This window comes from Anser anser (genome assembly GCF_964211835.1).
Source record: "Anser anser genome assembly, chromosome: 1".
NCBI lineage: Eukaryota > Metazoa > Chordata > Aves > Anseriformes > Anatidae > Anser > Anser anser.
In genome coordinates this window covers 54,300,800-54,327,114 of record NC_139720.1, presented here as the reverse complement: position 1 = coordinate 54,327,114, position 26,315 = coordinate 54,300,800, and the positions used below count along the sequence as shown (strand labels likewise).

Below are 26,315 nucleotides of genomic sequence, written 5' to 3'. Positions count from 1 at the left end.
GGAAGCCCAGGAGGCTTTTCTTGGCCTTCCCTTTTCATATTTTACCAGAGGCCTGCTCTGCTTTGCAGGTGACTAGTTGGTAGTAAAGTCCTGTTAAAGCGCAGTTTGAGCAGAGATGTTAATTTGCAGATAGGCTTCTGTCATCAAAGTGGAAAGAAATTTGGCATTTAACGCAGTTTGGCATTCAATCTCTGTTATCTGTGAAAAATACAATATGTCTTTTCTAAAATTGCATTTGATATTTTGCAAAGCAACCTGATGGTCTGGGAAGGAGGAGCAAACCGAGGGGGCACGTAAAAGGGAAAGGAGATGGAGGCTTCTGGGAATGTACGGTGTGAAAGAGAAGATTCAGGAGGAGGGCGTAATTTGGAGCCAGGGGCATGTGTGCAGGTGGATATAACAGCAAGGAGACAATGTCCAGGTGTAAAAAGGATAATCACTACCTTGCCAGAGCAGCACCACAGCTGTGAAACTGGTTATGCTAGCTGGGACACCCTGATTGATTTGTCCTACTCAAGGGGGGAGGAAAGGAGTCAGATTGTATTGATGAACTTGGTCTTAACAGCTAGTTTAATTATTTCTTTTAAAAATCAATAGAATTATCATATAAGAAAGTTTTCTGCAGTTTCATGTTATTGATCATGTGTCATATTTTAAGTAATGTGAAGGGGAAAAAGTACGTTTCTAGGCAAAATCTTCATTATGATGGAGGGAGCAAGGCTGAGGTTACATACTCTCATGCTACCCAAATTGCTACTATGGAGATTTAGTAATTACTCCTGGGAGAATTTCTATAAAGCAAAAAGAGTTACGGTTAAACTTAGAAAAAATCCATACGAGATAAATGACCAAAATACTTTAATTATGATGAGATGCTAGTACTTCGTGTAATTGGATAATGACACTCTGCACTGCAATAAATTGATGGTTTTGGATTTCTTTTGAAGTGAGTTGTCTAGAAACATATATGGGCATCTTTCATCAGTACGCAGACCTAAACTGTGTTGCAGTTTCTAATGTTTCCGAGATCACTGCAGCATCTCTGGTACGTGTGCTCCCTACACACATGCTCAGCCTCCACTTTATTAAAAATCGCGGTTTTGGACAACACTGTCTCTAGGAGTGGGTCTTATAAAATTCATCCTATTTCAGAGGTGTAACAATAAATTATATTTTAAAGCAGAAATTGTAACAGAAAGGGACAGTGAGGCTCAGTTTCTCCCTTCAGTTCCTTTTGCCTTCGCAGTTTCTCTTGCTGTCTGTCTAAACTGTCTGCCAGTTCTGAGCCTTCCTCGCTAGCAGCACATGGAGCAACGAACACCCGTCTTCCAGGGACAAGCCATGCCTCAGCCCACCTGCTTGTTTCTCCAAAGCACCACCAAAATCGGGCTAACCAAAACCAAACTCATCAGAAGATGGGCAGAAAGGAACAAGGGAAAATTACCAGGTCTTCCATGTGTGTCCCTTTCTCTTGCTGACTCATACCACATAGGCCTTCTTAACTACCACAAGTGAGTTATCCATTAACGGTGGCAAAGAAAAAGTAATTCCTGTCTGGGTAGGCCTGATGACCAGAGCTGTGAGCGAAGAAAAAGTAAAACAAAAGTTGGTTGTAGCTCCAGGAATGAGAATGGTTGGGGTTTAAAATGTTCCCTTTTTTCGGTTGTTGAGGAAACAAGTAGCACTACAGGGTTGAGTGCAGTCTTGATTTGGGAGCTCCTTGGTCTCAGACGTGCACTGTTGGGCCAGAACAGACAGTGTCTGAAGCTCTGTGTTGGTTTTCTCCTCTGGAGACCAAAAAGAATCTGTGTGGTCGATTTTTAAGGAACTTTAGTTTTCATGGTCCAAGCAGGAATTTCATGGCAGCAGAACCTGGAAACACTCAGCCTATAGATCAGCTACTGAGAGAAGTTGGGTGTCCAGCAAACACTGGCTGAAATGCAATTTTTTCCAGGGAAAAAGGTTCACTGTCTTTGGCTGTTTGTCTTTATCAGTAAATTTGGCCAATATGAACAATATTGTGTGAGGGAGAGAGAGTCTCAGCTTTTTATTGCTCGGCAGAACAAAGCCTCCGCCTCTTATGTGCGCTTCTGAGAGATTAATGTGAAATGGGATGCGCCGCTGATCCAAGTTAAAATTAAGCGGCCTGACTCTTCTACCAGGAAATACTTAGCAGATGCCAGGTAATTTCTTACCGTGTGAATCCTTCACGTGATAGAGGTAGTGCTTTTAGTTTGGGGAAAGTGTACTCTGTTTTTTCCAGTCTAAAATGCACATAGAGGGCAACACCTAACGTTGGGTTTGCCTATGAGAGCCACGGCCAATACTTCTGCAATTACCAGTGCTACATCTCGGTTGTGGCCATGGAGGGGACACCGTAAGTCATTCAGAGAAAAGTCCGGCTGTAATTAGCATAGGAGGGGTGGATTTTTAAGCTTTGTCAGTGCAGATCTCATTTCAGGCTACAAAAACTGGTGTTTCTGATACTGCCTGTGGACACCCTTTCTTACCATCTCTTCACAGAGTGATCATTTCTATACAGTGGCCCAGGTACGGTTCATCATTTGCGCTGGTATGCCCATGCTGTTGTCCCAGTGTGTCATCAGGATCCAATTTTGATCTAATAACTGCTTAACATTTGTAACCTTGCCTCTTAGAAGTTTGATGTGGCATCTGGGATTAGGACAGTTCCCATCGTGGGCCCGAAGCTGCCGTGGAGCTGGGTCTGGCTGACTCCTCACGCACCGTGCACGTTCCCTCAGCCCAGCTGCGCATGCCTTCTTGGTCTCGGAGAGGCAGAGAGAGACTCGGCCCTACAGACAGCCCTGGAATCTCCACTCCTCTCATCCCCAGGCAGCTGCCCCTGTCACGGAGGCCTTACGTTTCCTTCTGTCCTTCTAGCTGCCCCTCTGGACTCACGGAGACCCATCTGCAGCCAAACGAGCCGTAGCCTCCAGCTCCATGAGGCACCGCCGAGGTCCCTCTGATGCACTGCAGATATATCTGGTACGTATATCGCTTCCTAATTTATGCTTTACCCTGCTCTTTTTTTCCAGGAGATGAGCTTTTTAGCAGCTACATGGGTGTTACTGTGGTGACTGTAACCAGGCAAAAACATACAGTTCGCGTTGAGATGGTTCTACATTTGTGGACTTGGATACGATTAAGAGATTTTTAAAGGCATGCAGTATTTTTTTGCCCTTCCCTGCGGAACAGAGAGAGGTTTCTACTGAATTTTCAGTTATAAAGTGGAAATGTATGATTCATCTTCAAAAGTATGTGTGTATTAGTTTATATATAAACACAGAGATATTATGAACACAAATGTTGTGCCTTTTAGCTACTTAAAGATTTTGAAGAGCTTTTCGCCAAGCATAATTAAGATTGTTTAGATGTTTTGACTCTGCGTTTCTTTACGCTTTATGTGGATTTCTCGTAAAATTTAATTTTAACTTAGAACGTCCAAGGTTTATAATTCTTGGTTTTGAATAATTACATTATCTCTGTAATACATTTTACTGTAAATCACCGCCACGTAGCCTTTACATTGCCTCCATCTTCATTTTTTTTTCCTATTGTATAATGTAATTTCCCTGGTGTATGAGGCTTCTGAGGAGACTGCACTCTGTGATTCTCACCTGGTGAGTGCCTTTCCAAAAAAATGTGAGAGTGTTGTCTGAAAGAAGTGATTATTACTCTTGAAACCCAGAACTATGTGAGTTTTGAACCCAATTAACTTAGTTATTTAGAGAAATGAAATAGAACAAATGGAGCAATTAATGAAAAAGAGGATTTTAGTGCAAACCTAAATTCTTAATATACTGATAACTGCATATTAATCTCAGCAATTAGATATGAGCTGCTATTTTCCTCCAGTGTGCAACTCTCTCTCTGAAATTGTAGTGAATGTTAATAATATACTATAAAACTGATAATCTGTTTCTCTAAGATCATTTAAGAAAAAAAAAAAAGAAAAAGGACCAAATGCTGCATTTCTTAAGGAATCCATTTTTAGTGTCTTATAAGCTAACAGGACTGGCATGAAAATCCTCTATAATACAGCCCATTTTCAGTCAACAGAGTCACAGAATGAAAGGGTAGGAGGCACGCTTTGATCGGGTAGTTTGAGTGCCTTCCTATTACAACCATTGCATTTTACCTGTTTAATTTAGTGCCCAACCTGGTAGCTCATGTGTAACCGCAGCAGATCCCCCTGTAAGGCATCAAGCCTTGATCTGGACACTGAGGAAGGGAGAGGGTTGGGATGGAAAATTGTTTTGTTCAGTCTTTTGTTCCAGCTGTGAACCACCCCTATCATTAAAAATCTATGCAACTCTTTTGGGGCTCCACAACAGGCATTATAGGGAGGATAAGCAGCAATTTGATTAGTTTAATGAAGAGCTTAGATACCTGCTCTGGGTTCACTGTAGGCTTGACAGGGGAACTGTGACTGTACTTTCAAAACAATGTCTGCAACTCTGAACTTTGCCTCTTCCTTTTTTATTCTTTTTCCCTAGTACTTATTATAATCTTTGTGTGTTTAAAAATTAAATGTAAAGCTGCAAAAGAGGCCGCACAGTGGCTCCTCTGGGTCTGGATCCATACTGCATTGGGGCTTGCCCTTCTTTTTGCCATCCCATGTTTATTCCAGTAAAATAAGTGATTGGGGAGGACATGAGCATGGTCCAGAGCTTATTCAGGTCTGCCATTTATTTCCTCAATGACCTGTCTGTATAGATCTCAGACTGCTCATGCCAACACAAAGTAAAGGGAAAGTCCCAGTCCTGAAGTGTGTGAGGTGGAGAGCTGACTACGCCGTGAGTCAACCTTGCCTTTTTAGTTGCATTCTGAACTTGGGATTTGATGTTTCAGGAAAGACTTGACGTTGTCTGTGTTCTGTTACATTTGATCACTCTAACTTCCCCAACAGCAAAGGTTGCTCTTTGAAGCCCTCAATATCCATTTGTCGTTCTTGCTTCACATTTGAAATCAAGCAGGCACAATATAAATTTCATGTACCTCCAACTTTTTTCATTCCACTTGGTAAACTTGTATTGATCCAGCTAAAACATTTAATAGGTACCAAGCACACTGTGCTAGGAGATGTTTTCAGATTTCCCATTACGTGATATTTTTCAGCACAGTACATCCATTTGCATTGGAAAACTTGCTTTGTATTGCATGCTGGAAGGTATGAATGCCACTGAGTGTAGTAAAAGGAGGGGTGACCTCTTACAGGGTCCATAAGCTGGATTTGCTCCGGAAAAAGTTTGGAGAGGGCTTGGATAAGACTGACCCAGGCAGCCACTCCCAGCCCTGAGCACTGTCCAGGAGGATGCCCCTCCGTGAGAGCTTTATTCCTTGCCTGGAGGAGAAGGGTGAGAGCCCATGAGCACCCAGCTGTGCACAGCACCGTGAGCTTTACGCACTTCCCCTTCAATTCAAATAGGGTGACATGGAAACATACCTATCTTCCTCTTCTCTGTCATTAATCCAAGAGAAGTGACCATATGGTTCAGCAGCTGCAAACTGAACACACAGTGGTGGTAAGTCTCTATTGCTTATTTCAAATCCATTATTTCCTCTCTCTTTCCAAGTCAGCCGTATCGTTATTTTGCTCTTGGTGAGCCTTGCTCCATTTTGATTTTTACTCTATTCAGGCTTTTCCATGCAGTCTCTCATAACCTGCTTGTGCAACAAAGTATTAGTTCATTTTATCTGGAGGCAGCTGAACTGATGATAAACATAAACTGTTTCAGAAAGTTTTTAGAGGACAGCAGTGTCAAGAAATAACAATTTGCATTTTCTCCTTTATTATGTTTATTGCTTCTTCTAAATAATATTACTTAGCTGACAAATAGCAAATAGAAGCATTCTTGAAATTGATGCTTGATGCAGATGTTATATCCTCTACCCCCAACTTCTAAATTGTTACATAAATTAAAAGATTAAATACATTTTTGGAATATAAAGATCTGGGCAAGATTGAAGATGATTCCTATTTCTAGCTTTTTTATTCAAAGAAAATGTTTATTAAAAACAAAAAAGAGTAAATTTTTAAATAGGAAATGAACTGATTTAGAAATGTTATAAATATGAATTGTAATTAATTTTGTAACTGTTTAATATACAAAAAGCTTTAAAGTACCCTTTTCAGTGCTCCCAGGTGTAAGTACTCCTGAGTACATAATTGAGATTAGACAGGTCTCGAAGTGAACTGGCATGTTCCAGTCTCTGACTTGAAGCATGATTCCTGTATTGTATGCTCTTGCATATCATACCCTCAGCTGGTCTTCATAAAACGGCCAGCTGAAGTATTGCTGAGCCTATGGAAATAGGAGCAAGTGTTTCCAGAGCTATCCCAGCAATGTTTTGGTTGTTCGGATAGGACTTCTGCTTCTGTGAATTCCAGGCTTGATGGAAGTGACTGATGTTCTCTGTCATACTCTAATGAGTATTTAAAACATTAAGTATTAATGATGTGTTCAGATTATGGAAAAAATTCCTCCCAGCTGATCTGGCTGCTCCTTTACTCTAAGGACTGTTCCCCGTGTGGCTGCTGCTCTATTAATTGGATGTGGCAAGACTACCAGCTCTATGAGCTTGTGTATGGAGCCAGAAAGAAACTTCCTGCCTGGGAAAGTCGGGTTTGTTATGGAAATCTGTATGAATGTGCTAGCACTAATGGCAGAGCCACAATTCCCTTTTTAATTAAAATACTCAGTGTTACAATAAAAAGATGATTACTTCACTTATTCTGCAATTTTAGAGTAAAAATAAACTAGCGCAATGCTTTTATCCCAATGTACACATTGTCTGGGGAGAAACACTTCATCTGCTCCTTGTGTTGGGAGTTTGTATCTTATTGGAAAAAAAGGACTTGAAAGATTTGACCCTTGACTGCTTTCCAGCAGTTTTCTGTGCATTGTAACAGCTAAATCAAAAACTGTTGCTCTTTTTCACACTATTCCACTGAGGGTTTGGATCATGAAATGTCCCTACTCTAGAGTCAACCACAACATGCACATACACACGCTGCCTTGCGCACCTTGTCTCTTCTATGTAATCTGAATGAAGTGTGGATTTTCAAAATTTGTATCTGTACAAAAACAAAGATAAAAAACTTAGTATAAATGAGTTAGTCAAGGGCAGGATGGGGGGCTATCATATGCAGAACATTGCATGACCATAACATCTGGAGAATGGAAATGCAATTGTACTGCTCGTGCTCTGGCTGCATGGCTTAAACCACGTAGCGGTTTATACCAGGTAGGACAGAGGACTTACCTTCGTCCCAGAGATGAACATCCTTCAACACGTGTATGTATAGTTTGGCAACATAAGCCTGTGAAGCAGGAACAGAGGACAAATTTCAACCTTGCAAATTTGTATACATCTCTGTCATGAAACCAGGACAATCTCTTATTCCTGGAAATAGTATTTATTTTTTTTTGGGGGTTTGGATTTGCAGGGGGATGCTTTCTACAAGATTCCCTGGTGGTGGTTACATTAGTATTTTATACGCTGCTCATGTAAACTCTTGAGTTTTCATGGCTCTCAGTATTAGCTTTTTAATATGCTACACTTCATATTGGCTTTTAGTGCTGCTTTATTTATTTATCTATTTACTTATGTGGCTTCTCAGCTGTTAGGAATGCGGTCTACACTTGTTTGAGGCTTTTCCTGTCTGTGCGCAAAACCTGCTATTGATGTCTTTTTTTTTTCTTGCATATTTTAACACTCTTAGAGCTAACCTTGTCTGTATTTGTCATGCAGATCAATTATTCTACACAGCAAACCCAGAATCTCATGTTACAGATGGAAACCAAGAACCCTTCTTAGACAGTAACTGGAATTCTCTTCTACCTCTGTACCATATTTCAGTTGTACCACAGATACAGAAATTCATAGCTGAATTGTCTAAATAAATCATTCTTAGCAAATAATGCCTCTTATTCAAAGGACACATGCAAACAATTCCCAGCCAAATGTTGCTTATTGGCTTCTAAGTTCATGTGCTTTTTGAAGTGATCCCAATATCACTCTTCTCTTTTGGGCATCTGAACTTGTTTAACGCAACATGTGGTTTCTCACCCTTCTATAAGAAAAAGGCAATTTCCAAATAGGGTGAAGAAAAATGTCATTTAAAGAAAAGCGTGTTTTATTTTAAATAGTATATTCGTGTTTGTGATGGCAGCTTTACTCAACAGAGAGAATTTTCTATATAAAAAGGTCTTTCTTAGCAGTTATTCTAGATAAATTGGTACAGACAGTTCAGACAGTTTTAATAACTCTGTATACGATACTGAGAGGAGCAAAGCTTACATTTTCACAAGTCTTGTGAAGAAAGGATGTGCTTTCTCGTGCATTAATATATTTCATCAGAATTCCTGGGAAGCCGTCCAGCTATACATAGTAAATATTTCGCATACCAATAAAGTGATTCCTCAGCAATTCAACCTCTCAGCACAAATGAGATTTAATTTATGATGAATATCTGCACCTGTTAAACAGTGAAATAGGCTTCTGACATAAGTGATACTTTTGTACTGCTATTTATCTAAATTTTAAAAAAGCTCCTCTCTTCTCAGACTGTAATCTTTTAAATAGTATAATTTCAAAAACATTCACAGGCTTGAATTTTGAACTTTCACATTGAAGAGGGAAGGCTTGTGATTATTGAGCCAAAATGTGTATATATATACGCAAGACTAAGATGAGCACCATCAAGGGATGCCATAAAATGTGCCTATTACTAAATTAGGTATCTGTTTTGTATATCTAATGATAAAATCAATGCACAGCTCCATCAGAGGAGAGGACCATCAACCTCTGTCTTTCCAGTATTCAATCAAGAGATTGAATTTGCAAGCTTTGAGGGAGAGAAATGTTTTTCCATCTTTTGGCAATCCATACTATACTAATTCAAACAGCTTTTTACACAGGGTTGCACCAGTTTACTCAAGCGCTGCTTTCAATATCTTTTCATTAAATCGATGCAAAAGGTTGTGTTGACCTTTTAAATATATATTTAAATCTGATCAGTGGAGGTTAAATCAATTAGGAACTGATTTTAAGCAAACTCTTAAGGCAAATAAGTGTGTCCACACGGGTTCCTCAGCTGTTCAACAAATTGAAGTGAAATACAATTTAAATTAAGCTGCTGCAAACAAACCGCTGTTGTGTTGTGTGTGTGAGTCCCAAATGTGCCCTCAAAGTTGTTTGAGAACTTTCTCTTTAACTTGAAAGAGAACCCGAGGGAGACGTAGTTAGCTGAGTGCAATCCACACAGCCGGGGCAGGAATGAAGGGGTGACAAAACACTGCTGTAAAGAGCTTCCAAGCAAACATCCAGTGTAGAGCTGAAAGTTGCATGTCAACCTTTTCCTTACTGTCAAACGGCCATCTGTTTTTTACTCTTCTCTCTCGGCAGCTCTAACTGCAGTGAACAAGTCTGGTGGCATCAGGACACCACCGCTCACCAGACTCCAGCAGGAGGAGGCCGCCTCCATCCCACAACTAAAAAGATCTGAAGAGAGTTTAAAGGAAATCCTCCCCCAGTACAATCAGCTCATGCTTGCTGGGAACTGGGACACGTGGGATACCCAGCCTTTAGCTTGCCTTCACAGCAGCCCTGGTGTTTTCACAGAGTAGATTATTCCTCTCTCCTAAAACATTGCCAAAGACTTTTGCAGGGATGCAGAGGAGCCCCCGGATCTTCACAGCCCATGTCTACAGGGGAATTGCAGACATTTTGGTCTCGCAGCATGGAAAGGGGAGATGCAAAATGAACTGCACTCTATAATGATTCTTAATGCAGATAAGATGGAATGAAATGTGTTTGTGGAAGGGAAAGATTACCTGATAATTTCTGTACACCAATAAACCCACAACCTGTGTTTTGACGATTAAAGTTAAAGATACAGTAAAATACACATGTACAATAAAAGAGACAGCAAGGGTGAAAGGAGTAAGTAGAAAGAAATAGTAAGGCAAACTGAGGGAAAGCTAGTTCAGCATAAGCAACTACCTTAATTATTAATCAGCTAGCGTAAGAATGAGTTTCACTCATGAGCTTCTGGGGGCTATTGGTCCCTCAACCTCCCCCACACAGATAAATTGTCATCTGCTCAATTTTCCCCTGCCCTAAAACTGGACAAGAAGGAGAAACAGTTTTCCTTCTACTCTCCATAATGTTTTAACTAATTGACAGTTTTGCTGCATGAAAGATGAGTTAGAAGAAATATTCCTCAGATTCAGGCTCCTTTCTAACCAAAGGCTGCTATTTGATGGGGTTTTGAAGAATCTTTCTTTGCTAGTCCAACTCCCAGCATGAGAAATGGATGTAAATGTAGGTACTTTGTCCCACTTCATGTGACCAAAGGGGGGTAAGAGAACAGAGCATTGGTTTTATGACTCCAGGGGTCTGGCACGTGATGGTTTGTATGCACGTGGTGTTGTCAGGCCTCTGGCCTCTTCTTTTCCCAGCTTCCCTGATTCCTCAGAATTACTTATCAGATTCCCATTCAGACCTGTGCAACCAGTTATCTTGAATAATCACAGATACACAAAAAGAGGGTTATGGGATGTGAGTGAACTTGAATATAAGGATCTTCCATGATAAACTAATGCGTATTTCGATACAATGAGGTAAAGGAGTCATCTCCTTGGTAGCTGTAGTAAACTCTCAGCCGATACAGAACTTCCTGTATGTCTCGTTAAAACCTCCTTGAGGCTCTTGCATCATGTCCTGTCCTTCTTTTTCTTAACTCATATTGAAACAGCAGATAGGTGGGAAAGTATTCCTTGGGCCCAATATGGCTTTTTCCCCTTTCTTTGCAGTAATTGGGGGATACTCTATTATTTTTATTTTTTGAAAAAGGACAAAGAATTAATGGGTGAAGGCAAATGCAAAGCTGTGGCTTGAGGCTTCTCACCTCCACACTGACCCTGTGGAGGTAGCTCCCAGACCACCCTTGCTGATAATATTTTTCTCTGATTTTAGTGCTTATTCCCTTTCTGTGGCTGTGCCATATTCAAGACTGTCGGGAGTAGTTGTAGATAAGAATATCTGTAAACAGTGTTTCAGTGTCTCCCACACACCAGTCTGGAACTGCCTCTCCTCATGTTACCGAGTGTTCATGGATTTCCCAAATCAGTAGGAGTTCATTGATTTATATGTAGGCAAGCTTGTGTTACTACTTTGGCTGCTCCTGTGGTTTTTCCTGGCTACTATTAATTAGTGTGCTAGATTTTACATTGTTGCTTACTTGCAGTAGTAGATGCATATAACTACTTGAATTGAGCTATCATAACATTCTCTCTCTTCTTCTTTTTTTTTTTTTTCCTCACTAAATGGATAAAAGGTGCTTTGAAAACTTTTCCTAAGCAACGAGGGACATCCAGACTGTGACCCGGTGCTCAAATCATCAAATCATCTACGTTGGAAAAGACCCATAAGATCACCAAAACCAACCATCACCCAACACGACCAAGTCTACCACTAAAACACGTCCCTAGGTGCCACATCCACGTGTCTCCTTAATTCTTCCAGGGATGGTGACTCCACCACTTCCCTGGGCAGCCCATTCCAGTGCTTAACCACCCCTTCCTGAAAATTCTTCCCGACACCTAATCTAAACCTTTCCTGAGGATGGAGAGCATCAAGGGGTAGGAGGAATGGGTCCAAAACCTTTCTTTGGAATCTGCCCAACATCCTCACTGTCACGCACTGGGACTCTTCTGTCCCGGTGATGTTTCTCTGCAGCGGCTGATGGTCAGGCATGGGGTGGGGCTGAGAAGCCCACCATATGGGGACAGTGTTATTTGCTGAGCCTAGAATCATGCTCCCTGCTGCTCTTTTTCATGCGTGGGGAAAGGCTGTTTGCAGTAAATTGGGCACAGTCATTAAGTACTATGGCTTTTGCAAGCATCTGGTAGCCTGCAGGCTGGTTTTGAGTCATGACGGTTGGATGTTATTTTATCTGCAAGTTTTCAAGCAGCTTGAGGTGAAACACCATGAGAAAGGAAGACCAGCAATTAGTCACCATCCCATGAAAGGCTGCAACCTGCTCCTTTCTCTAAATCTCATCTGTTCTTCTTAGCTGGATTACTGGGGGTAGGAGGCTCCATTTCTCCCCTGAGGTTTTAGTAATGGATTGCAAAGCCAGTGGTACTACATGGGGGTATAACATGACCATCACCTGGAAAACATGCGCAGAGGCAGGGGGTTGCAGTTTATGCAGAAAGCAACCATAGTCTGGTCCAAAAATCTATGGGATATATTGCTTAATCTACCCCCTGTCTCTGTTCTTTGAATTCAGCTTTATTATACCAGGCACTCTGGATTAGCTGGTGATGCTACAGAGCCTTGGTGGGAGGTTGTTTGCTCACCTCATGAACTTCGAGAAGTTTTGAGGCAACACGGAAAGACTGTAGATTCAGTTTTGTCCCAACCATCATTTGTGAATGCTGTCTGTATGGGCCTCCACAGAAGCAAATGGTGCTAGAAATCCCAATTTAGTCAAATCAAATGTTTTTAGTGGCATCAGCAACTGGAGGGCAGACAGCCAAGCCCACAGATATTTAAAAAGTAATAAAATGCACTTGATTTTCACTCCTCGGTTTGCAACCACTGAACAGAAACTAGTCTCATATACAAGGTAATTCCTGCTTGATGCTGCTTAGGGCACCATCAAAATCACACCTTAAGCACTGAGAAGGTGAAGGTGAAGCACAGGAATGCAACAGCAAAAGTCTTTTATAAAAGTAAACTTGAGGTTTGCAAGCACTTAGCTTAGGACTACCTCCCTCTATTCCCTGCGCTTTGCTCCTGACAGACTTGGAAGGCCCAGCCCTGCTCTCATGACTGTATGGTAAAGGAAAAGTGTTGCTCTAAAGAGGGTTTAAAAGCATTTAAATTCCCTGCTTTCTCTCAGAACATTTTCATTCCCGAGGGTGACCTGAGGGCCCCGGAGAGACCCTGTGGCACTGGTGTGCGCACCGAGGCTGACAGAGTGGTAAAGGCTGAGGCAGCGGGGACAGGAGAGCAACAATTTCTGTCAGCGTTTAACTTCTGATTCAGTTAATATGGGGGGAATTCCTCCCTGTTCTGTGTGGATCTCTCTGCTCTGGTACATCGGAGGGTCAAGCGTTGTCGGTACAGCCCCCAGGCCCCTGCCTGGCACCTGTACGGGGGCAGCTGTGGGAGCCAGGCCTGCAAGCGGCTGCCCCCCACGAGTGGTTCCCCAGCAGTCCCTGTGGGAAAACACCAAGTGCACGTGTATGGGGCCATCATTCTGCCGAAAACCCTGCATAGGGAAATGGTGGTGGCTGCAGGGGCGAAAAAATAAGGGAGAGACAACCACAGGACCTTAAAGGAGAAAGACAATGACCGAAATAACAGACACTGGATTTGGAAGGTAACTGCACTGGAGTCCCCAGGCTGTTGGTGCCCTGCCTTTTGGAACAGTTTTTGATGATTGGGAGAGGGAGTTTGTCTCGTTTTAATTGGGATTAACCGTATTCAGAGCAGTTGTCATCTGTCACCTAGTCTGTCGGTCTCCCTGCCTTTTCAGCTTGGCAGTCTCCTCATTTTCCCCTGCGTGTCCTGGTGGTTTGAAAAACGATCCATTCTTCAAAGCATCCCCGGTAATTTGGACCAGTGTTGTGTTTCTTTTGCGGCTGATGCTTTTCAAAGCTGCAGCCTGCCTGCAGCAGCTACAGCCACCTCCCTACAACACAGCTTGGAGAAGGGAAAAACAGGTCTGAGGGGACGCACTTCTAGGAGAAAGACATCACAGGTGGCACTACCATCGACAGAAAACGGATTATTTCAGGTAGACTAAAGAAGGTGGATCAGACTTTCTTTTTACGAACTGGGGAATGCCATCACTAATTTCATTTTGTGAAGCACACTGGAGGCCTAATCCAGTTCCTATTGTCGGTATTATGTGTACGTATATCTATATCAGTAAGTATTAATTAAATAAGCACAGATATATATATTTCATCATTTTATTCCACATCATTTGATATCTTGTGGTGTTTTTTGTTTTTTTTTTTTTTAAACAAACAAACCCGCAACCTTTTTGGCAAGACCTGAGATCTGCGCTGCTGCATTATTTTTGCCTGACGAAGGCAGAGGACGGTTTTACACAGGACGATGAATCCGGAGCGCCCGGCTGCTGGCTGCAGGGCTCTTACCCCCCGGCAGCCATCTCCCCGCGGTGACAGGACGGTAGTTTTGTATGGCAGCAGCCATCTGGAGCGGGACGAGTGCTGCCAGTCCTCCGGCGTGCACACGCCCTGGTGCGCACGGGGTTAATGGCCAGGGTTCCTAGTGAGTTCAGGGGGATGCTGTCGTGTGTTTAGGGTTGAAAGGAATGTTTTTATTAAAAAAACAGGATCTCGCAAATCCTATTTCATTAACGGCCAGGGCTGCTAGTGAGTTTAGGGGGGTGTTAACGCGTATTTGGGGTTGAAACTGATGTTTTTATTAAAAATCTCGCAACGCTGCTTTGAAGAGAGCTGCTTTATTGAGGAACCGTCTTCCCGAGCACCCCCGGCCCCTTTCAAACCGCCCCAACGCGGGCGAGGGGCGCCCGGACGTCCGCCGGCCCCCGCCGCCGTCGGTCCCCAGCTGCGGGGCCCTGTCCCTTTAAATGCTCGGCCCCGCCCCGCCCCTCCCCCACCGGCTCCTGGCGCGGCCCCGCCCCTCGGGTTGCGCAACCCCGCGCGCGGGGCGGGGAGAGGGGGCGAGGGGACGATGAGGTAACGGCACTAGGGGGGGCGCTGCCCCGCCCTGCGCGGCGCCTTTAAGAGTCCGCGTCACGTGACCGCAGCTCCCGGCCTGCCCTGGGCGCCGGGCCCCTCCCGCACCTGTTGGGGGCGGGGCTCCCGACGAGCCCCCCGCCTCCCGCTCCCCCCCCTCCAGCACCCCCCCCCTTTCCGCCGCGCATGCGCACGGGGCGGCACGGCCGGATCACGCATCCAAAATGGCGGCCGCGATGGACGTGGATACCCCCAGCGGCACCAACAGCGGCGCGGGCAAGAAGCGCTTCGAAGTGAAGAAAGTGAGGCCCGGCGCGGCGGGGCGCGGCGAGCCGCGGGGGGCCGGGGCCGGTCCCGGTCCCGCTGGCGGCGAGCGTGGCGGGGGCGGCTCCTCGGTGCCTTCCCGGAGCCGGCCGCCCGGCCTCACACCGGCGGGGCGGGGCTTGCGGGTGGCTTGGCGTGCGTCCCGGCCAATGGCAGACGAGCGCGGAGGGGGGCTGGCCAATCAGCGGGCGCGGGCCGATCCTGTCAGGGCCCGCCGGGCCGGGGGCTGCCGCCTGCCCTCAGCCCCGGGCGGGCACCGGCGGCGTCGTCCTCGTCCCGATCCCCGTCAGAGGCGGGGATGCCGCTGGGTCAGGGTGCCCGGGGCCGCACCCAGCCTGGTCCTGAAACTTGGGTCTTGACATTTCATCGTGTGGAAGCGATAAGGGTGCTGGGAGGTTTATCAGTGCTGCCTGGATGGGCAGGTGGAATTCCTGAGAGGTGAATACCTCCTGCCAGCCTCCGGGCGGAGGAGTCGGAAGGTCGCTACTCACCCGTTTCCTACAAGATCTAGTAGTACCACGATGACTTCTTATATTGGTACTAATATTGACGTGGTGCCACTTAGCAACACTAAGGGAAGGGATAGAAACACTGAGATGTAAATGGAACACGCTGCAAAAGATACACTGTAGTGCAGTCAATAGAATCACGTACCGAAAAAGTAGGAAGAAACAAAATACCCAGACTACTTACGCGGTAAATGAAGACTGTCACGTCTACAAATATACCTTTGGGTTGCTTTGAATATAGAAGGCAAACCCATCTATTTTGTGAATTTACAGAAGACATGATTCTGGATTTTTTTTGGGGGGGAGGGAGGAATAAAAAGGCGCTGTGTTTTTCTGCATAGCTCATGTTAAAAATCTCATTCCGAATTGGTTTTCTAAAATTGCCATGGATTTTTTTAGCCAACCCTTCCGCTGAAGTAGCATGGAACAGAGAGATTCCTCTTTTCATTTATATTTTACCTTTGAAAGGTTTATTTGGCAACGCTTTCAAATTTTTCACTTTTGCAAAAGAGATGGGTCAGGAGTCGGTGACGGGCAAAGTTAGAGGTGATTCTGGTTATTGGCCCCAACCGTTACTAGAAGAACTGGTGCAAATAACGGAAATTCCCCGTAACAAAATAGTGTCTGAATTGGCCTTTCTCCAAAGTACGGTCCTTTCCATCAGAACTGAGGATGTGGCACGAGGCACATCCTTGTCTATACATCTCAAATAAAAATGCAGGTGCTTGCGATTGTTTGACAAAAAATAAAAAGGGGGCGACTGAGGGAGGTATCTGTTTCTGAGGTTGGGTCCGAGAGGTATGTGTGAAGGGAATGTACCACTGCTTTCCAGTAACACTTCTGAAATCATGAGAAAGAATTACTCCGGAGTTACAAGATTTTTTAAAAATATCCCAGCTTTTCCATTTCAGAAATGAATGGGATCTAGAGGAAGAACAAGAGCTGTCGTATGCTATAAATTGAGTGAAAATTATGTTTTTCTTTTTTTTCCCCCCTCTCTAGTGGAACGCAGTAGCTCTCTGGGCATGGGACATTGTGGTTGATAACTGTGCCATTTGCAGAAACCATATTATGGATCTATGTAAGTAAACGGTGGGGAAGAGAGCTGACGGTTCTGACGTGTACATGATGCACAGCTGAAATTTCCACTGTTCAGGGCATATTTCAGTAAATCCAGCTTTCAGTTCAGAAATAAGTCTTTGCAGAGCAAATACGAAGCTCTGTTTTATGTAACGCTGAAGTTCTGTAATCTCTTTTTGTGACCCCTGTCACTGTACTGTTTTTCCCATACCCTTTTCTTCTAAAGAATAGAATCACTTGGTACTGTATCTGCAGGAGAGATGATGGTGCCGAGTGTATTTTGAATGCAAACAAACAAAAGGAAAGGAATTGATGATAAAGAGCCAGTAGGAAGTCAAATTATTTAGGGTCGACAGGTATTGCTCACAAAGAGAGGCATTAGAGATTAGGGCTGCGGGTGTTGGAACAGGTATCAACTTTTTGATGGCAACCATTAGGAATAAATCTTGTGCTGCTTTCTGTGTCCGACTGGCCAGGAAAGGCTCAGACCAGTGACTTTTTTTGACTCCTCATTCTACAAAAGCTCCCTTACAGAAGTTGGTTTGTGTTATACTATAGGGAATTTTTTGACTACCTAGAAAATTAACTGGTTGTTTACAAACAGGATAATCAAATACCAAAACTGAAGACCAAGTATTGCTACTGCTGATTTGATTTTTTTTGACGGTTTACTAAAAAAAACATGCTTGCTATGTTGGAAAATAAAGTGATAATAGGATTAAAAACAATGTACAAACATTTCTATTGTGAATATACAAAGTCACTGGTTTTAGTCCTGTTAAGGATTGGTAACGAGTACAAAACCGATTATTTTTCCTTCAAAAATTTGGCAGGATATTACTTACACAATAACTGTCCACCTTTTTTTTTTTTCAGTAGCGAGGGACAAAACACCTTTCAATATACCCCAGATAGAAATTTGTCTGTATTACTAAAATGGTAGGATTGTTGGACCTCAAAAAGCAAGACCTACAGTGTGTGAGAAAGGCTAGTCACGATTCCATTGTGATAGCTTTGTTTCTTTTTTTTTTTTTTTGTAGCCCTTGGAAGTACAGGTAGTGGTAACACTGTCAATAAGCCTGTATGAAAACAAACAAACAAACAAAAAACCAGAAAAGTTTATAGTAATGATTGCTGAGAGATGCGCCTGATTTCACATTATAAGTAAACATTAATTACAAAACTACTTTCAGAAGTTTTTGTTGTGTTTTCTTTTATAAAAAAAACCGCACACTAACACAGGGCTGAAACTAGGTTAAGCAAGTTGACTTCTTTGTTCTGGGACAGTTGTCTTTGTATTTTGAGCCAGCTACTTCCTATCCATCCCTCAGTTTATTCTTGGTTATTAGAAAGGGAATGATGACACTAAAAAAAGCAAGTGATAATAATGATTTTGAAATACACCAAATTCCTTTGGCATAAAAAGGTACTTTTAAAGTACCTCTAAACCGTACCACACTGAAAAGTAGTTGAGGTGGGCACTGACTACAACTTAGTCTCTCGTGTTTATGATTTATTAGAGAGGAGAACATATAACCGACAGGTAAATGAAATTTGAAAGATTAGTTAGAACATTAGATACATTTATCAAATTTACAAATGTAAAGGGCAAATATATGCAGCCCTGTAATTCAAGATAATACTTCAAAATAAATGGGATATGTTGTAAGATAGCAGATTTCAGTGTGTTTTGTTCTATGAATCTGCCTCAAAATTAATGCTGCCTCCTATGAGAGACCAAATGCAGTCTCATTTTTGTTACTTCTGTTAAATGGCAAATAGGAAATAAGAGGATGAGGGGAAGATGTAGAGGAGCTGTAAAGAGTGTGGACAGACATTACTTACCAGTAGCAAATTTATCCTGTTAGTTCTTAAAAATAAATATTTTATATGTATATATATCCCATATATATGTATATATATCCCATACATGTATATGTATATATATCCCCTACCAAAATTGGGGTTGGGTGAGGTTGAAAGTGCATAGGTAGGTTATGGAAAAAACAGCAAAGGAAAAGCAGATGGGTAACTTAGGTTTTTTTCTTTTTCCTTTTTTTCCCATCTTTTTTTGAGTTGCTGAAGCATAACACGTTATTAGTTAGGGTACGAGCAACGTTATGAAAAGCCTGAACTGCAAATGGTGGACCAAAATTGACAGTATACAGAGTAGAAAGGGTGTCTAAATTGGTGTTCCGAGATCAGTGTTGGCTCTGGAGTTACTTACTTCCTTGTTACAGGTCATTAATGATGTTAAGCAACGCTTTAATTAGATTTTCAAACATGAGATGTGAAGTGATTGGAAATTGAGGAAAAATTACCAGAATGTACAGGGAAGAACAACACAAGGTTCAGTTTGATAAAATGCAGGGTACAAATGCCTCCCTCGCCTAGTGATGAAGAGAAACCTTAAAAGGGCAAACATTAAAAGAGTGATAAGTAACGCCGGCCACGCTAATGGAAGATTGTTAACATTATAAATCCAACATCTAAAAACTAGGATGTAACAATGTTAAGGTTTCATGCAGTCCTTCCAGTGCATGTACATCATGACTTGGTTGTTAGTAACATGGACAGAGGATTCCCCTGACCCTCAATACGGTTTATTTTCAGCACATAGAAGGAAGGAGTAGATTTTCAGTGTTTTGGTTTTGTTCTTTTCTGGAAGGACCCCGGTCCTATTTAGATTTTACTTAAGCAGTGCTCCTGATTCCTTCAAAGGCTTACTTTTTGGTGTTATCATTACAGTGTGGCAAGTTGAGTGTTAGGAAACTCTGTGATTGGGTTACCTTCTCACCTGAAATGTGGAATGCAGTCCTGTAAGGTGTCTAGTGTGCTTTGAACTGTATGAAATGTGCCACCCAAATAGCGGTCCCTTCCTTTGATAGTAAGATGCAAAGTACGAAATTTGATAGCCCAGTTACACAACAATGGACAAATTGGTTAGAATCCAAAGCAGAATCTCAGGATGCTTAACAGGTTAGTTGATTTTGGCTTTCTGAGAAGAAGAACAGAACTAAGTATATAAGGTTTGCTAAGTCACGTATATATAGTTTGCTAAGTCATAAGTGAGTGTGGAAAGTGATAGCTGTGTACAAATATTTTGGGAGTGTGATACTAAGAGGAAATGCTGCCTGTCATACAAGGGGGCTATAAGTAGAAGGAATCATGACTATGATAGGAGGAATTTAGTGTGAGTATTTAGAAAAATCTGTAGATAATTCTTAAGAAACTGAGAAAATCGCAACGGGAAAGTTCTGAAAAACATCTGAAGTTTGAAAAACAGAATTGGAGAACTCAGTCAATATTTTGTAAGTAAGAAATGTACAAGTTTACTAGCCTGTTGTTGTTGTTGTTGTTTTTCTGTCTCTGGTTTAAAACAATGTGTGCTGCTAGCCAAGGTATGTGCATTTTGTTCTGCTCTTCCCAATGAGTCAGCCCCTTCAGAGCATCTCTTTGCACCTTGCTTTCTAAAGTTAAAGGGGACCCATACAGTGGTTGCCCTTGCTCAAGGGGAAGCCATTTTGAAGAGCTCTGTCATCAAATTTAGCTGTGCAGTGGGCTGTTGCTGCAGGAGACACGTACTTGACTTCTGATACCTGCCATTGTGACTACTTAAATCTTGGGGTACTTTGTATAAACATACAGGGGGTTTCTGCAATAGAAGAATGTGGAGAGGGATGGTTCTTAGATGCTAAGATTCAGAAGTTGCCATTATGCAACATGCATTGCTATAACCTCCAGTGTTGAAACACTTCCATTGTCTCTTTCACATTTATTTACAGGTAGCTCGAGTTTTAGCTCCAGATATTCTGCCAAAAGCAAGGCAAAAGAAGAGGAGTTCAGTATTCCTCCAGTACCTGTTGCTGTCTGTCTCATGCCACTTCTTTTGGGTCAGCAGCCAGAAAATAGCTCATCTTTCTTCCGTAGCCAGAATCATCAGCTTTCATTTTCTGATGGAGGCTGTTCATTTCTGTTGTTGCATAGTTGATATATTGACCCTTTTTGAAATTAGGCGAGTGGGAGACCGGGAAGTGTTTCAGCTTTAGGGATTTCTTTTTTTGGCAGCCGAAGGTAGTAGTGCCAGCAGTAGTCTCCAGCCTGTTTGATGAGGGAGTTAAATCTGGATGTCTTGTTGGGAGGGCCTTACATCACCATGAGAGAACTCCTCTTCAGCTATTTCTGCAAAAGTTCATCTGTCCTCTTAAGCTTTTCGGGCTGCTATATTTTATACTGCACTTGCTGGTCAGCAAATGACACTTAAATGAATTCCGGTCCTGCTCCTCTCCTGTACCTAAACCGTCTGTCTTCCCTCTCATTCACACTCAAAATGTGGAATCCTTTAAAGCCTGGAAAAAAAACACCTGGGTTGTGATCCACAGGGCACAGCTAACAGGTTAGGGCCACGTAGGGAGTAAAAAGGCAAAGCGACATAAGAATGGGCTAGAGGGACTTCAGATCTAATATGCCCAAAAGCCTGTCTCCAGCAGGGAAAGAGGAGAAACAAAATAAGGGTACCGTGTGCTGCAATATTTTCCTGGGTTTCATAGACTTCTGCAGTTAAAGTTTGCTTGCCAGTTGACTTTTTTTTTGTTTCAAAGGGATTTCCTCTCCTTCTTTCACTCCTCATCTTTTCACCATTTTCTGTTAATGTACAGACTCGTGCCAAATATTTCAAACTAACATTACATGTAGGATAAGCGGTAGGACCATGAGTCTGTATTATAGTAACAGTGAGATTTTTGCAGCAAATTGTAAACAGGTGCACGTTTCACCAAAGTGATTGAGGCTCTTCAAGGTTCTTGAACGTCTTCCATTTTCTTAATCAGATTTAGTTTTATTGCTACAGGTGTTGACGGCTTAAGGCATTAAGTCATCAGACTTTTCAGCCGTACTTTTCAGCTGAACTGGTTTTGTTCTCTTCTGTGGGCAGGCCAAGGACTGAGCTTTGGACTTTCTGTTGTGTATCATATCTAGATGTAAAACACACAATTAATAGAGGTTCGTTCAAACCATGCTGAACAGTTGTTGCTACTGAGCTTCTTTAGACCTGAGTCTTGCTGTGAGTAATTTCCCGTGACTGAGGTTAACCGATCTCCCTTGCATGTCATGAAAAATTGGCTTTTCTCTAACTTTGTTCATCTCCACAGCTGAAAGAGAGTAGAAAATGGAGGAAGGGATAAATAGGACAGAAAAAATAAGATCATGTTTTTCAGCTAAACCTGTGGGGCTTGAAAGTTTTTTGAATTCTTAATTTGTGAATCAAATTCCTTTTCCTCAGAGCATGTTTGAGCAAACGAAACACAAACAGCGAATTGGAGCTCATTCAGACATTATCTTTGCCAGGAAAAAATATCTGCAAAAAAAGAAAGCAACAAGCCCATGTATCAAATTCTAAGCTGATCGGCTATCAGCATGCCTTTAAACCATTTTGGCTTGACTTTTAAAGGAAGCATCCTTTAGCAGACAGGTAGATTATATCGTTGGTCACAGGTTTGTGCTGGTGACTGTGGAGGAGTTGGAAGTGTCTTTTTATTCTTCTGAAATTTCTTCTTGAGCTGGACCAGAAGTAAATTGTTCAAGCTCTAGAACAGAGAATCAGGTTGTTGGATTTATTTTCCTAGAGCAGTACTTCCTTCCTCATTCTCTTAGCTGTGCCATCCAACACAAAACATAAAATCTAACCCAATGCCAAAAGTAGTCTTTATCCTTTTTGGGGTCATCCCATGTCAGCTGTCAGGTATGAAAAGGTGAAAATACACATTCTAAACCTTTTTTTTTTCTGTTATGTTTTTGGTGGTATACTTACCTGTCATAGGAGACAGACAAACCCATCATTACATGATCAAATTAATTTACAAATTAAACTAATGGTACCAAGCGTCTGAGAAGATGAATGAATTTATATTCAGAGAAACCTGGATAAGAAATTTAAGTAAACTTTTCTTCAAAGCTCTGCTGCAACTGATAATCAGAACAGATGCATTAAAACACAAGAGGAAAAAAATAAAAATATTTATCCTTCAAATTTGGAAAACAGACACATGCCGCTGGTGGAAGAGCTAAGTACTGCTGCCATCTGGAATTTTGGAATATTAAAAATGTAGAGGAAGAAGGAAAGTGAGATGAAATATATTTTGATCTAATAATTTTAGAAAAACAGTATGCATGAAACCAACTGCTCCTGACACTTTCTGATGTAATAAATGCAACAAAACAGCCTCCCCTGTTGTAATGAAGGAGTCTGTCGGCTGGTGTTGCACGTACATCTTCTCCTGTATATATGTGTTTAATTTTTGTTTTCACAGGCATAGAATGTCAAGCAAACCAAGCATCAGCTACCTCTGAAGAGTGCACAGTTGCATGGGGCGTCTGTAATGTAAGGGAAACTCTTTGATTGCTGAGCTAGTCTGCAGTGATGTTACCCCCTTTTTTCATGACTTGGGACAAAGCTAGTTCTCTAAAATGTTTCAGATAACCCACTAGAAAAAAAACCTCCACACACACAACTTTAAGCACCATCTGTTTAGTAGTGTGTGTAAAGGAGAGATAAGGGAAAAAAGCTAAGTGAGAGTTCGAGAGGTATATGAGGAAGACACAGAAGAGGAGGGAGGAAGGTGCGCCTTTATCTATACATTCTGGAAGCATAACAGATCTTTAATTTTGAGAAGGATTTTCCTGATCAAGGTCCTGCATAAGGACTATGCCTTTCATTTTTTTTTCTTTCCAGATAATAGGATTACTTAAATGTCACCATGCTTGATTTGTCTTTATGCAGGCTGATTCAAGGAATCCATATGGGGTAATTAGGTGATTTGCTTTCCCTTTTGGAGGCAGACAAAATCGGTCCTAGTGTGTAATCTCCAGTTCTTCGTTTGTGGCCATATATGCTCCTTTGTACACGGTCCCACTAGGACGTGAACTCAAACTGCCTGCCTCTTAGCTAGCCTGGACCTGAGCTCGAAGACATATTTTCCAATAACGGAATAACTCCCTGTTCACCCATCCCATCCTCACTATGCTGTGGGATCAAGTTACAGTGAGATAATGCTGAAATAGGATTATAAATGTACCAATTCCATCTGTAAAGGACAAGAGCAAATTTTTAATAATATGAGAATATTTTAGTGTCAAAATGAAGCTTTCTGTGTGCAAAAGTTACCATGAATGGAACCTTGTTTTTGAGTAGCTACTTGGTGTATAGAAGAGGGTGTCTGTACTAGGCACAGAACACAGATTTTATTTTTTTCTTTCTAATTTTGCAAGTTCATTTTTATTCAAGTGTTAGTTTGTCCAGAAGATTGTTGGGAGAGCTTCAGCATGTACACATACATATCGTCCTTGCTACTCGCTGTGAAGCCCTCTTTCTTGTCTTTCTGATTGTGCTGCTTATCAGCATCTGCTCTGCCAATTTTAGCAGCTGCTAAACTCTGCACTCTCTCCTTCATCAGAAGTCAGTTGCTTGCCACTGCACGTACTGTGAAACGGGCTGCCTGCTGCCATTTCACTCGTTTCATTTCTCTCTGAAAATGCAGACCAGTTCCTTGGTTTCCCCAGTGGGCTGGATGATCTGTCCTCCCCTCCTTTGTCTGCAAACACTTGCTGCTCTTTTCTTACCGCGATGCTTTCTGTGGTAATTTTTACATGGAGGTACGTTAGTGTGTTCTGAAATAATGTGATTCGAATTTTCTCTTCCAGCATGCTTTCCACTTCCACTGCATCTCTCGCTGGCTCAAAACTCGCCAAGTATGTCCGCTGGACAACCGGGAATGGGAGTTCCAAAAGTAGGTATCCTGCAGAGATTTCAAGATGAAAAATCTAATTGCCGTCCTGCTCATAGAAATGAGTGATGTCAGATATGAGGGTAATCTTGCATTTGTGGGTCTGAGGGCACAGTTGCTGTTGGGAAAGGGTTTTTTTCTTTTCCACCTTGATGTATTGTGACCTTCCCTTAGTCCCATGGTGGTGAGGAGCTCTGAAGGAAGCCCAAGTAGCTGTGGGGTACGTGGGAGTTGTTAGAAAGTAGTGATTTCTGTCGACATTCTGTGTAAAGAATAGAGAGCAGAAGAGAAATGGAATTCACTGACAGTGGAGCCTCAGGTGAATACGATAGTGCTGCATGAGCTGTTCGGCTTTAGAAAATGACCTGAATTTAGCTTCTGTTTCGAAGCTTTTATACCAAAATGCTAGAAATCTTGTAGAGTCCCTCTGTATTGTGACGATTTGGTTTGTAATTCTAATAGGACCTAAGATTAATACAGCTATTTCCTGGTATCTTAAATGTGGGTGTCCACATAGCCACTGCCACAGCTTTGACCCATTATTCATCACTTATACTTTCTTTTTTATTTTGTATTCTTCGTAGGCCTCTTGTTACAGTAAGAATGGGAAACCCATGGGTGGTTTTTTGAGGGGTAATTGTATGTTGGCAGTGGTTAGTAAGTTTGTCACCTGCTTCCTTCTGCGCCATTTATCTCTTCATCTTTTTTTCTTAACTGTGGATTCACACTCCTTTTTCTTTCCCCCTTTTTAAAGCATATTAACTCTAACTAGAGTCCGGATTAAAACAAAGCAGAACGTAATATAACTCTTCAGGATTCTCTTTAGGATCTAGTTCACAATTAGCTGTGTCGTTGACAGGACAACTTGAGAACCAGAGTTTTGATATTAAGATGTTTTAACGAAGACTTAATGAAAACTGAGCCCAAGTTGTCTGGTTAGTGAGTGATGTTGCAGTGCAGCGTTAAGAGGAATGGGGGCGTGAATAAATATCTTCTTACGGGTGCTCAGTGGTACGTCTGGGGACATTACAGGCTTTGGCCTTGTTTTCACTCAGTATATTTGACGTGGGATTCAGGGCAAAAGATGAGGGTACAGAAGGTCATTTGCATGTGAAATCCTGGGGAGGCTTGAACAGTCTCTCACCTAACTAGTGTCTAGATGGGCTTTTGGGAATAGTGAAACACGGAGAACTTCCTAAGGCTTCTATAGCATAGCATTTCACCTTCACCTGGTTTACGTGCAAATCATTTTGTGATACAGTGAGAATAGTATGTCTAAATCAGTGCCAGTATTAACCTTTTTTTAAAAAACAAACAAACAAAACATTAACATGTTGTATATTTGCAGGTACGGACACTAGAGATGGTCGTCACGCTTCTTATGTCATCATCCTCAGTTGTTCGTGTCCCTATGGGTTTGTCTTAGCAACTTGAAAAATCAGTAATGTATGCCATTTAACCTTAATTTCTCCCTGTTGTATACCATTGAATAAAACCTTGCTGGAGCCTCCCGTCTAAGTGTGCCCTCCTTTCATGAGTGGAAAGTCGGTGAACGAGGAAGGAGAATTATCTGTAGACTTCAGCCAGGGCACCCTTAAGCTGGGCAGCTCTTCCTGTCAGCGTGCCCCGCTTTTGACTGTGGGTTTGGTCGTACTCCCACGTGATTCAGAACCACGCCTCTGGCCCTCTGAAGTCAGCATCGAGCTCCATCGTGTAGTGCGCTGGGCGCGGGACGTGCCTGGCTGAGTAATTTATGCAAATGGCATTTCTTGTGGACATGCTTCTTGCGGCTGAGCTGAAGTGATGATCTGTACAGTTAGGGGTTGTGTCGTTATTAGAAATTATTCTCT

The 26,315-nt window shown here is 42.4% G+C and overlaps 1 protein-coding gene across 3 annotated transcripts; it reads left to right on the top strand.

The window, feature by feature from the left end:
* Positions 1-14,914: 14,914 nt before the first annotated feature.
* RBX1 (ring-box 1) lies at positions 14,915-25,976 on the top strand (the record flags this gene model as incomplete). 3 transcript variants are annotated; one of them, XM_083835125.1, is made up of 5 exons in its annotated part: positions 14,916-15,073; positions 16,607-16,685; positions 22,993-23,063; positions 24,383-24,468; positions 25,814-25,976. In XM_083835125.1, exons 1-5 carry the CDS (start codon positions 14,996-14,998, stop codon positions 25,824-25,826), a joined length of 327 nt encoding a protein of 108 aa, XP_083691251.1. In that variant the 5' UTR covers positions 14,916-14,995. The 3 variants fall into 3 exon arrangements, with proteins under 3 accessions (XP_083691252.1, XP_083691251.1, XP_083691253.1); XM_083835126.1 differs by lacking the exon at positions 22,993-23,063 and having other exon boundaries at positions 14,915-15,073; XM_083835127.1 differs by lacking the exon at positions 25,814-25,976 and having other exon boundaries at positions 24,383-24,472.
* Positions 25,977-26,315: the final 339 nt, after the last annotated feature.